Below are 13,584 nucleotides of genomic sequence, written 5' to 3'. Positions count from 1 at the left end.
GCACATGGATTTTAAAAAGCCGTATCCTAGTCTACAACATACCAAGCATCATGACTTTGGATCAAATGAATATGATCTTTAAACCAATAAATTGATCAAATGGCTGTTTCCACAGTGATGGTATATTCTGATCAAAGACTATTTTTAAGAGGGATGTTTCCCCACAAAAATACTAAATACAAATGGACATGAAGCTTGTTATATCAATTCATCTGAACAGTAAGCGTGCTATAACATGTAAGGCAAAAAACCTTTCGATTTCTTTTTTTTTAACAAAAAAAAGGAATATGAACATGTACAGTTGCAGATCCTCAACACAGATGGAGTCAAACACATACGCTGTACATGTTATACGTGATTCGGTTTGTTTTTCCATCATTCAACTCGCAATAAAGAAAGTGCTCTTGTCAAACCAGTAAAAAAATAATTTGTACACTTCCTATTGTCTGAAGAGCTCCCCAATCGTTCTTCAAATTTTTTGTTTTGTTTATTTGATTTAAATTGATTTAACGATGGGTCGCTTTTGCCGTCATTAGTTTTGACACCTCTCCACTCCTGGGGTGGAACTTACTTGTTGAATGGCAGACAGGCTGGCAAGACGACGGTGGCACAGGTGGGGCCTGCCAGGGGCTCTGCCACCTCCCCCTCCAGCTCAGTCCACGTGCCCTTCTCTGGGCTGTAGCAGATGGTGGAGGACTTGTACGCCCCCTAAGAAAAAAACAAAACACAAAAAAGAGACCATTACCATCGTGGTTGCCTCCTAGTCACTCTCAAAAAGGTGGCTGTCATTCTGTCCAAAGTGAGTAGCTGTTAGATTCTGCTGTGTAAAAATGTAATTGTAATTGTCAAATGAAAAAAAAAATAGATTTGGGCAATACTATGCGCAGTTGCACAAGCAGAAAAGTGGTGCTTCATGATCTTAATGATGGATCAAGTCACTGCCAGTCGTGACCATATTTAAACACAAGATTCCTTTGACACTGAGGTGAAAGACAAAGCAGCATAGGGGGGGGGGGGGGGGGGGGACTACATGTATGTGCTTAATGTGTATATCCACCTACCATACTCCAGCTGTAGCCTCCAACAAGGAAAATGCTGTCGTCAAGAACAGCACATCCGGGGCCACTGCGGCCCTCCAGGATAGGGGTCTGAAGGATGTTCCACTGGTCAGCTTTGGGATCATAGCACTCAACCAGCATCACATCAAGGTGGGAAAATCCTGCTATGTCAAAGAAGAGCAGAGGACAGAAATTATGAGAAATATATTCCGTAATGCACTGCATGATGTACTGTAAATGCGCTGCATGGCATACTGTAAATGCGCTGCATGGCATACTGTAAATGCACTGCATGGCGTACTGTAAATGCACCAGGACTGCATAGCGTACTGTAAATGCACTGTATGGCATACTGTCAATGCATTGCATGATACCAAGCCTACTATGTACCTTTCAAGTGATTGCCTCCGATGGCATAGAGGCGGTCGCTCATTCCTGCCAAGACATGAATCGCTCGCTTTGTGTTCATATCTTGTTTTCTGGCCCACACGTCCATGATGGGGTCGTAGCAGTACAGCCAAGACACGTATTCTCCATTGTGCACTCCTCCTGAAAGGTGACAGCAATGGTTCAGGAAAGGGGCCCAATGTGAACACACAGGATATCACGTTCATGTTTCAGCACTAGGCTCATTTAGACAACAAATCACAATCCTATTTGTCTAACTAACTCACGGAAACTCAACGTGGCAAGTCTAGACACCTACACCTACACCTACACCTACACCTACACCTACACCTACACCTACACCTTCTGAGGGTCTGGTACGTGGATGACTGACCTGAGATGTAGATCTTTCCGTTGTGAATGGCCCCAGCATGGGCAGCTAGAGGCTGGGGGAGGGAAGACACATAGTTCCACTCGTTGGTCTCCATGTTGTATGATTCCACACTTGACAGATATCCTGATTCATTCCTTCCACCAATCACATACAAGTGTTTCTCCAGACAGCAGGCGAAAAAGCTTGCTCTCCTAGAAGTCAAAACAAATCAACGGAAATTGATTGGATCACCTCATCTTGGAGAAGCAAAATACTATCCATGCACATTTAATAGTTGTTAAATATGTGGAAACAAATCTTCAAATATTTTCTCTTAGTATGAGCTAGCCTAAAGCTACCACGCACGTCTCTTGAATGCAGTATGGTGAACTGATACCAACTTACCTTTCTTGCATGGGAGGAAGTTGAATCCAGCTATTGAATCTTGGATCATACCGGCTAACAAAATTGGTACTGTGTTTCCCTGTGGAGAAAAGAGACCTGTCTTTAGACAATTGAAAACTTCTACAAAACCTCTTATTCGTAGTCTTCTCATACATGGTTTTAAATGATTTTTTTTTTTTTTTATTATGATTCTGATTTTAAAATGATTAAAACAGTGCCAAATATATCTAGTTCAAATACACTTTAATTGGTCTCCATGTGAGATGCACAATTAGTTTTGACAGACACATTTATCCAGAGCAACAGTGAGACAAGTGAAGGTTAATGTATGCTATAAGGTTCTGTATATTTAGTATAATCATTTATCAGTGGACTTGCGGTTTGGGAGGTCCTCACCGTTAGGGTTCCACTGGTCTTCTCCTCCCAGCAGGAGCAGGAAGTTCTCCACCTCCACCACACAGTGATGGGCACTGTTGTAAGGCATGACTAGAATGGCAAAGACACACAAAAAAAACAGTGTAAGCATGTGACCGTGAGAGGTTTGGCCACTGTGGGAAGACCCAATCAACATTGATCAACAATTTAACATCTTATCCTGTGTATAACGTATTGGGCTGGGTTGGGTTATGTTTGTAATATAACAATCAACTTAAAGCACATAGCAAAAGTCTCATAAAATTGGAATACATTTTGAAAAAGATATTTTTTAGTTAACATGCTATCTAAGTCAACTGTCTCCACTGGCTCTTCTGAATGTGTTGAGTTCTCTGACACAGATCTGCTTTTGGATGAATAGTTGTCAGGGTTGAAAGGTTGAAAGGTTGAAAGCTGCACTGACACATGCAGTATTTTTATTGATTTCTATAAATTATATTTTCTACTCTCCCAGTCGCTCTACCTTCCTCTGAAAGGCTTGCCAGGCTTTGGAAGCTTTTATATATCCGCTTGCCAGTAAGAGGCCTGTGTAGCTATTAACCTGGAAAATGAGGCTAGTTTTTCACATGCACACACACACACACACACACACACACACACACACACACAAACACACACACACACACACACACAGTAGCGATGGCTAGTGATATAAGCTTGTCTTTCCTATTCATGCTCCTCCTACAGTCTGTTCCGATCCTGTCTTACTCTGCTGAGGTGACCTCCCCCCCCACCCCCACTTCCCGCCCCTCCCCTGCAGAAATGGAGAGAGATGGCCGTAATGAACATGCTCATGCTCACTCAATAAATCTCTGGGCCTCTGTGCTTTTGAGTGTAAATCAGTGGAATGGCAAAGCCCACCTGTCTGTCTCTATCCGTCATCTCCCCTGTCACCTCAGTGCGAGCTGATGGATCACAGTTGCTGTAGAATTAGACAGCCTTGAATCTCATTCCTTTCCAATTGGCCTCTTCCATACAATCTAACTCAACTCAGTGACTGACATGCTCAGGCCCCTCTATTGAGACTGGTCTGAGTGCGAGGGATAATACAGCTTTATCTTCTGTCTGTGTACGTGTGTGTGTGTGTGTGGGGGGGGGGGGGTTGGGGGGGTTTGTATATGTCTCTCTCTTTCTCTATCTCCCTCTGTTTGTGTCTGTGTGTGTGTGTGTGTGTGACAGAGAGAGCGAAATAGAGACACAGACAGAGAGAGAGCGAGAGACAGACAGACAGACAGACAGAGAGAGAAAGAGAGAGAGAGAGATTATGCTACATTTCACAGGCAGGTGTGATTGACAGAGATTTGCTCCCAGTGTTCAGGGACTGCCATTCAAGCCCTGGATGAGATGCCACTGAATAGATGCTTCTGCTTCCAAATACTGACAGTGATAGAGTCTCATCTACACTAGCTCATGCCACTTTTGTACTTTTGCACTGAGTAAGACGTCTGTATGTCCGTATGTGTGCAAGAGTGGGAGATTTCACACCTGTGAGAGAAATTCAGTTAAGAAATGTAATTGCATTTGATTAACTAACGAATGTTGTGAGCAATGTGTATACTTCTGCAGTGATTTTCAAGTAGCTGACAGTCACCTGTCACATATTATATGCATGCCCTATCCAGTATCAGCTTTTGAGAAGCAGAGCACCCACATTACATTATGATGAATTTAAAACTTCCAATTCTGTATCCAGTTTTATTTCCCATTGACAATAAGAGGGACTAAAACTGACCTGCCCCTTCAATATTAATCTAAAACTGAATAAAATATGAGTCATATCAGAAAATATTATATTATGCACTGGGGAATATGTATGCACTCACTGATATATATATATATCACATTTATGACTGAACAAGTAGCGATTAATGGGAGTCTTTTAGTACCTCTTTAGTGCCTCTCCATTCCAGTGCAAAACTGCACCATAGTGCCACTAGGGGGCAGCCTCCATCCATAGAGAGTAGAGGCACAAAAGAATAAATTACATGAATCCTGGCAATGGCTGAACGAGGTTAATGTCGAGATTCATCCTAAACTGCGCTTATGAAGTCTAATAAGATCATGACCCTTTTTTTGGATAAGGGTCACTGAAGTGTTCTTGATTGGGTGTGAATTATTTGCATTTTCACCCATACACAGTTTAATATGAAAAAAAAAAAATCACTTTTGTCCTCCACAAAATGCTTTGTAGGTGTTACTTGAAGCTGCTACAATAAGCTGCTGTGTCAACCACACACAGACAGAAGAGCTTCAGACTGTCCTCAAAAGAATGCAAATGGATTTGTCTTTCCATTTCTGCAATCCCACAGATGGCTGTGTATCAATGCTCACACTCCTAACTGTGAGACCTACTTCCTAAGAATATTGCTCAAGTCCATTACAACAATCTTATGGTTGACTAAATGGACTAATAAACAGACTCCTCTGACAAAGTGTGCCAAGTCTAACAAATGTGTTGCTTAGGTACAGTTAAAATGTTATTCCATTGTGTATTTCACAATGGCAGTGATGCTCTACCATAACAACCATATGGAGTATCCACTAGTTAGCTGTCGGGGGACATAATAGGTCAAATAAGATCCCCTTTATGGTTTAAGGTAAACAGAGATCATATTCAACCTTCTAATCATGAATCCAGTGCGATCGTATTGAATGAAAGTATTTCTTCAATAGGGTCTCATACAGCTCATACCCTGGTGTCCTTACACCGTGACAGAAACAACAGGCATCAGTTGTGAGTGAGAGTTCATGTAATTATCTGTCAGTTTGTTTGTCAGACTCATATGTTGTTCTGATGTGTGGGTAGGGTACTTATTCCATCTATGTATTAATACAACATGATGTCCAACACTCAAACAGGCGTGTGAGCACGTGGCATCCTGAGTCCAATGCCTCTCTAATATTGAGTGAGTCATATTGCTATTTTGTTATTCATATTTGGTGGTGATTTACCATACAAGCTTCCTATCAGACCTCTTATTAATAATAATCTTGGTTATTTATTAATTTCTAGAAATACCTTCATGTTACAACCATTCAAATTAAATGAATCTTAATTTTGAGGCAGGGGCTTTAACAAAGGTGTGTGTGTGTGTGTGTGTATCTTTATGCTTTATAATGGAGAGAAACCGGGTACATGTGTGCAACTCCAGAGACAGGAAGGTGGTACACCTATCAGTTTCAACTGGCATGGAGAGCGAACAAGACCTTCATGACCTCAAAAAGGGGTGATTGTTAAGGCACGTTTAGCAAGGCCAAATGTGCTTGCCAGCATCTAATGAGGAACCTTGTACAATGTTGCTGGCATCCACTTCTAAAGGAGAGATGCGATCAGAGGTTTGTAGTTCTACAAATCTGTATATACGTATGTGTTGAAGGGCAAAGAAAAAAATAATAATGTCATGAAAGTGAAATGATGTTAATAGCTTATGTGTAATTTACAAATCAAATTCTCTTCAAGGACGTTTAAAAGAGAGATGCCATTGTTAAACTATAATATACACACTTGCTATCACAGTGGGGGGGGGGGGGGGGGGGGGGATGGACCACTGAGGAGAGGAAGAATGTGATATGGTCAGATGAATCATTTTTCATCATGTTCCCAAAAGACAAACGGATGCCCATGTATCGCACACCTAATGAGGCCTGCATGCCTGGACGCCCGGCTCCAGTGACCAGGACTCCGGGTGGCTCTATAATCAGACAAGAGTGCATGTATCCTGGCACAGTCCCATCCAGGGGCCCCCTTATAAGGCAAGGTCAATGGCAATCACCATTTTGAGATATCATTATTGTCTCATTAAGCAGCTTTTTTTTTTACTTCCCGTCTGTAGAGTTAGCTTGGCACCCTATTCACCACATGCACGTATGGACAAACGGTTAGATAATGCTAACACTGCTGTCTGCACTAATGGCCATGGGGATAGCATAGATGGACAACTGTCTTTTGGGTGTTTCATCTCCCGATAACAGGCTACACTTGACTGACTTTTGGGAAGGAATACATGTATATTATACTGCCTCATACAGTAATACGGCATGCTTACTGATGATATTATATGCTGTCAGGGAATATACGAGTGGCTAATCTGGATACACATGATTGCTCAACATGCCCGTAATATTCTATTAACTATCCAGCGCTCCACTCCTTCGGATGTCCTGTGTGAATGCCAATAGAGCACCTGAATTGTGCTTAGATACTGAGGCACGTATGCACAAGAACAGTGCGTGGCTTGATACAGTGAAACACTTGTTACAATGTTTTTCCCTTTGTTCAAATGACAATGGATCGATTCAAGCTGAGAATATGCTGGAAAAAGACATAATTTTTCTGACCTTTACTATTTCCAGACAAATGGCCCTGTGAAAGGTCAAGAAAGACAGGAGAAGGATTGTATTTCATCCAATGCAATAATCTATGAGATGTCCAGTCATTAATACCTACACACCTGAGCTATACATATGCATTATGTTGAACATGATTCTGCATCAAAGGACAAGCCGGCAAGATGTCGAGTATGAATACCATACTGCAACCTGGCTTATATGTGTCAATACTAGTTGAGACTCCAGCATGGTGAATTACACAACTGGTACACGTCAATATATCACCAAACATGAGGCATTTAGCTTGAGTGATTTCATTTGTTGGGGATACTGTTCCTTATTTTGACAACGTCTTGTTTCTCCTTAATGAATTAACCACGTCCATTTATAACTGCAGTTTAAGTCACTTTCCCAAAAGCCAGATTTTTTTTAAATGCAGCCAAAATATTTAGAAGGAAATCAATTGGCTTGACACAAGCATCCATAATTAGTTTCTGGCTGAGGAAAGGATGCCACCCCAAATGTTCATGAGCAAGTGTTCATTCTTTTTAATAGAGCAGTTCAACAAGATTATGTATGTCATCCTCTGATGATATATCCCCACATCATATCATTAGATTGAAATGGATCTTGCTGGGAGATATCAGCAAAAACAAGGGAATCCAGGCATAGAGCTCCACCATGGTGTAAAGTCACGCTCTGATTAAAAACTTATATTAAAAGTTATAGTTCTACATCATTACCTCCAGGATGTGGATGGATTCTGTGGGTGACCATGAGTCTAGACAAAACTTCAACAGCAGCACTTTCCTCCTGAAAGCTTTTTTTTTATGTCACTGATGTGAGGGGGCAGCTCCACTTACTTGTGAGGATCTTCCATGTTTTCTTCTCGTCGTCGTAGTACTGGACCAGATTACTGGGCAGGCGGTCGGGCCCCGGCGGCAGGCCTCCGACTAGCAGGAGCATCCTCCTGTTCGAACGGATTCTGTTGACAGGCAAACAACAAAAAGAGAAATGCTTACTTTCTTTTTTCCTTTCATTTCTCAGGCTCCCTTGGGTATCATAAAGCCAAGTACGCATCACTTCTTCATTGCACTGAGTTCACACAGCGTACCGCCATGTAGTATTCATTCGTTTTATAATCTTTTCCAAGGATGTTGCATTGCACATCACAACAATATTGCTATGTTCAAACAGAATATAAGCTATCATATGATGCTGATCTAAACATAGGTGTATGATTTGTCACTGGACAAGCAGGACTAGCAGGCACAGAGACTGATGCAGACGTGTTTCTCTTCGTGTGACCTAGCAGGCCTTTTGATGGCAGTGCTTCTTCATTGTTATAATGCCCTTTCAACACTTCAATCAACAGCCTTGGTACTTTCATCTAAATATTAATACAAGTAGGATGAGAGGTCTATTAATTCTGCAGGGGACCGATAAAATATTCACACATCACCACCAACATTTTAGGGGGGGGGTTAGGCAGGGCATTGAGGAGGGAAATATCTTAAATAAAATATCTAAAATAAGATTTCCAGATATTTTAGGTAAAACATTAGCATCTACTATTCTAGGTTTAATATGGGTCCTTCGCGGATCCATCAATGATCAAAGTTAACATTTGACAAAGTTAGCATAACACATCTCTCACAAGAATGTCGTGAAACAGCCCTAAGGCCACTGTGCACTATAGTGAAGTGTGTGTTTCAGCATGGACGCTGTTGCACACAGGCATACAGGGACCCTCAGCACTGCTCGCCATGTCTGTTCAGCCTTAAATTGGATATTTTGAATATTGAGAATTAAAGTCTTTTAGAAAGCGAGGACAACCCTTTGGTCTTCCAGCCGAAACCTTATTACATGAAACCATGCCTCTCCACCACAATACCCTATTTATTCATTGATTGGGATTAAAAACCTGCCATCCCATTCTCCTAAATGTGCCCCTCTCCATCCACTTTCCATATCCTCCTCTAAGTATCTCAGTCTTCGGGGGAAGGGCGGGTCTGTTCTTGAAACATATTAATTCAATTAGCCATGAAGAGTCTAAGAAACGATCATAAGTGGTGCATCTTAATGAACAGACACTCCATGTGTGCTCAGCTCTGCGCCTCAGATCTGTTAGACAGTCAACACCTATTCATAGACAATAACACCATGTTTGAAACATGCTTTTGATCCTCATGAGAGACGAACTGGTTTTAATTCTCAAACGTACTTTACTTGTTATCAAGCCCTTACACCATCAGACTTGTCAATACTCCATTTGAATGTCATAAGCAAGCTCAACCCTACATCAGTCTACATCTTTTATGCATACTAAACTACCACCCCTACCAATGCTGTCCCTTACAACATGTTCTCCCATGCTGATTTAGGTAGTTCCACAGTGAAATTCCACATTAACAAAGCAAATACTTTAGACGCTGTTGCACACAGGCATACAGGGACCCTCAGCACTGCTCGCCATGTCTGTTCAGCCTTAAATTGGATATTTTGAATATTGAGAATTAAAGTCTTTTAGAAATCGGTCCTCTAAAACCATTACCAGTGCTGCTCCTTACACTTAAGGTCTGCTCTGTAAAATGCATATTACCCAGTTAGCGTTGTAGCTAATTGGATGCAATACAACAGCACCCAAAAACATGCGATGTAAAACACCACGTATATTAGGGAAATATTTTAATTTATTCATGGTGCCACTGGGGCATGTTAAACTCACGCAGAGCTTATCCTGCCCCCTGTCCTGCCTGCCTTAAGCCTAACCCCCGCCACACACACACACCATGACAGCCTGAAGCCTAACCCCGCTACACACACCATGACTGCCTGAAGCCTAACCCCGCCACACACACCATGACTGCCTGAAGCCTAACCCCCGCCACACACACACACACCATGACTGCCTGAAGCCTAACCCCGCCACACACACCATGACTGCCTGAAGCCTAACCCCGCCACACACACCATGACTGCCTGAAGCCTAACCCCCGCCACACACACACACCATGACTGCCTGAAGCCTAACCCCCGCCACACACACACACCATGACTTCCTGAAGCCTAACCCCCACCACACACACACACCATGACTGCCTGAAGCCTAACCCCCGCCACACACACCATGACTGCCAGGGAATGGGTGCACAACCACATAGCCTCAAACAAGTTGTCTGACCCCTTAACTCGCAAGACAAAAAAACTGCCTTACAAGTTACATCCCAAAAAATGGTGCGCGAGAGCCTTTACTCATACGTAACATTCTCACAGTTGTTTTCCAGAGGTTTGAGGTCAAGCTGAACCAAAATTCTGAAGCAGAAGAATAAATGATAGGAATAATGCATGTCTGACAAGTTATAGGCTCCCGGAACCTGAGCTGTGATGGAGTGAGCCAAGCCTGTCCGAAGCAGCAAGATACGACTGAGCAGGAGAAAGATTATAATATCAACATGTCAATATAGCGCTGCTCTCTGTTGAGACATACTGAGCCCACATCAGCTACAGCAGCAAAAGTTAACATGAGCACAGCTACTGAGATCCTAAGATGCACATGTTGGAGTGTCAAATTCCAGCATTGAGCATGAACACGTGTAGCCCACCTATATACATAATCTGTCAGCCGTGTTGAAAAACTGCAGTATTGTTCCCCACTCTTAATCAATAATGATTGTTTGTTTTGTTGAATGCCATATGTTTTTTTGAATGCCAAGGCTTGACAGTGTAGTAACTAGTAATTTGACAGCAGTATAATTATCAAGCAGTAGAGGATAAATGTGAATTCAGACACAAGGGTAATTCATTCAAGTCATGACATTTACTTTGTATTTCCACAGCTTTTACCCTGTGTACTTAACTGTAGCCTTGAGAGTCCATTCATCCTTATACCCATGTGTGGTCAGTGATGGAATGTTTATGTTTTGTATATAATTAGCCCAAAATAGTATCGACATTCTCTCCAAATTAAGTTTGATCCAGCAACAGATGGCCCCTGCTCAGACAGCCCTTTACGAAAGCTTTGATGACTCTCTTATCATCAGAGTTCAAATTGGCACGGTACTGACATACTGAAATGTGCTTGAACCTTTTTTAGTTATCCGAACAGGTCAGCATACGCATCAGCATAATTAAAACAGCATCCACAAAAACCATGACACTATTAAACTTCAAACAACAACACAGAACTGATCCACGATCAGAATTGATTTCATCTGCTTTGACACAACCCCACAGCAGTGAAAGCACAGCCTCACCTGCTTGCCACCGTCTGCCGGCAGTGCTGCCGAAAGGGCATCAGGTGGTAGTTCATGGCGTCCATCAGCAACTTCTGGCACACGGGGTCGGTCCTCATGAAGTCCACCGACTGCACCCTCTCCACCAGCTCTGGGGCGGGGATGAGGGCGAAGCGAAGCCTCTTCATGAGGTCAGGGGCATAGTGCATGCGGCTCTCCCTCTCGTGCTCCAGCCACAGCACAGACATCTGGAAGAGAGCCAGCTCGGACTCCACCGGGGGAGGCAGGGCGTCCAGCATGGCGCACATCTCCTCAAAGTTCAGCAGGAGCACATCCTCCACCAGGTACTTGTTAGCGAGCTTCTTCGTCTCGTCCAGCCCGTGCAGGGCGGCTATCTTGCAGATCTGCTTGTAGTTCTGCACGGATATCTGGTCGTTGAGGAACTGCACGCTGAGCTTGGTGATTTGTGGGATGTTGAGGATCTTGCTGACGGAGAGCACCTCTTCCACGGTGTCCAGGGAAAGAGTAACGTTGGCAGTGTAAAGGTACTCCAGCACAAGCCGTAGTCCAATGGAGGAGCAGCCCTGTAGCACCAAGTTGTTGATGGGTCGAGCACTCGGCAATGGCTTGTCGTCAGGGGAAGAGGAGGGGGTTCCACTGCTACCTTGATCTTTGCTGGCAAGCCCCTCATTGTTGATCATATGAGAGGAGAACAGAGACCTGAAATACTGTGAAGAGGACGCCAACACTGCTTTGTGGCAGTGGAACTGCTGTCCCTGGGCAGTGAGTGTCACATCACAGAAAAGCTGTTTTCTCCACAGGAGATTGAGCCCGTGCAGCAGGGTGTCACTGTGAGTTGGGTCAAAGGTGGATGTTCTATCACCCGATCTGGACATGACTTCCGGACTGCTTACGCCACCTAAAAATAAACAATGTGTGTCAGTTATCCTAATAAGTAGGTCATACACACAGAACCACACGTGATTGTTGATACAATTAAGTCTACTCTAGGTCGGTCTCTTCCTTTACAAAGTTTCAACGACGCAAACCATAAAATAAATGTGCATAGGCTTTTAGAGAAGGGGACCACCAAGAGGTACTGAACGCTTTGCGAAATGTGTAAATGTTTTCACGGTTTCACGTTAATTTAACTTGTATGCCGCTGTCGTGAATTTACGAACGGGATTCTCTTTTGTATGACCTTTAGATGCTATTTCACTCTGTCAAGACAAGACTATTCGAAATAGACGCTGCGGTTTAAAGGCTACTGTCAAAACAAAGTATGATAGGAGATACTGCAGCGGCTACGACAACGCAACTTAAGTTGGCGAGAGGAAAACGAAGGATACGGTAGGCAATACTGAATATGCCGTATTCGAGAATATTTTGCTTCATGACACGCTTTGCTTTAATCTTGCTCGATATTTTGTCCGTGGAGATAAATATATTGCACGTATACGCATGGTGATACAAAAGCAATTAGTTTCTCTCAGTACCGTCATACAGTAGGCTAGATGTGCATCCGTGTCTATTGTCGGATGCCCGACTTACAAATTCAATTCGGTGCTATTATAAAACAAATGCAAAATAACTACCATCATATCGACACGAGAAAATAAGGATACAGATACGTTCGTATTATCGTTGATATGGTAAACTTGATACGAGCATGCTACAATGTAGTTTCGCTGTCGCCACATTCTCTCAAAGCGCCTGTCACAACTAAATGATGTGAGCTGCTAGCCTCAGAACACAAGCCAAACTTACCTGACTTACGAGCTTGACAAAAAGAAAGTAAGCTTCAGGTCTCCAATATTCTCACTTGACTTTCCTTTGTTCTCCTTTCTAAAATATTTCCTTTTTTGTTTAAAGACTATGGTCGATGCCTCAAAATAAACATCGATTCCAACTCTTAAAGACACTATTTCACGTTATTTGTTGACGTTGATCATTTGTTCTCCTGAATTAACAAGAAGTGTGTGAGTGTGAGAGGGAGCTGTGCTTTCTGCAAGAGAAGAAGAAGAAGAAATATACGTGTGACAAATTATGCTACCAAGAAACAACACATCATTATCCTTGGGCCTGGGGCTCAGTGAGTCGTAACGAGAGTAATAGGAAATCCACGGTTGGGGAGAGAAACGGTCGTGCATGGCCGGTGGAGAGAGACCATGCAGGGGTATGGATGCTGGAGAGACTCGCAAAATTATGGCTCAAGGCTATTGTAAAAACTGTCGAGCGTAAATGACTGCGATTTCAAACATCTATGGAAGAAAGAAAAGAGAAAGGGGGAGAAAAGCGAGTCTTTCCCTCGCTGTTATAGAGAGAACCGTCAAGTTTTAGTGCGCATTGCTAATTAGTCAAT

At 42.9% G+C, this 13,584-nt stretch overlaps 1 protein-coding gene across 1 annotated transcript; it reads right to left on the bottom strand.

Annotated features, from left to right (window-relative positions):
• Nucleotides 1–567: 567 nt before the first annotated feature.
• Nucleotides 568–12,118, bottom strand: klhl14 (kelch-like family member 14; the record flags this gene model as incomplete). The annotated part of the gene is made up of 8 exons (XM_080837515.1): nucleotides 568–708; nucleotides 1,062–1,219; nucleotides 1,449–1,607; nucleotides 1,840–2,030; nucleotides 2,224–2,302; nucleotides 2,620–2,709; nucleotides 7,851–7,972; nucleotides 11,244–12,118. 8 exons carry the CDS (start codon nucleotides 12,116–12,118, stop codon nucleotides 568–570), a joined length of 1,815 nt encoding a protein of 604 aa, XP_080693641.1.
• Nucleotides 12,119–13,584: the final 1,466 nt, after the last annotated feature.

Source organism: Sprattus sprattus, assembly GCF_963457725.1.
Source record: "Sprattus sprattus genome assembly, chromosome: 4".
Lineage (NCBI taxonomy): Eukaryota > Metazoa > Chordata > Actinopteri > Clupeiformes > Clupeidae > Sprattus > Sprattus sprattus.
Note: the sequence above shows the minus strand (reverse complement) of the source record. Positions and strands in the feature narration are given on the sequence as shown.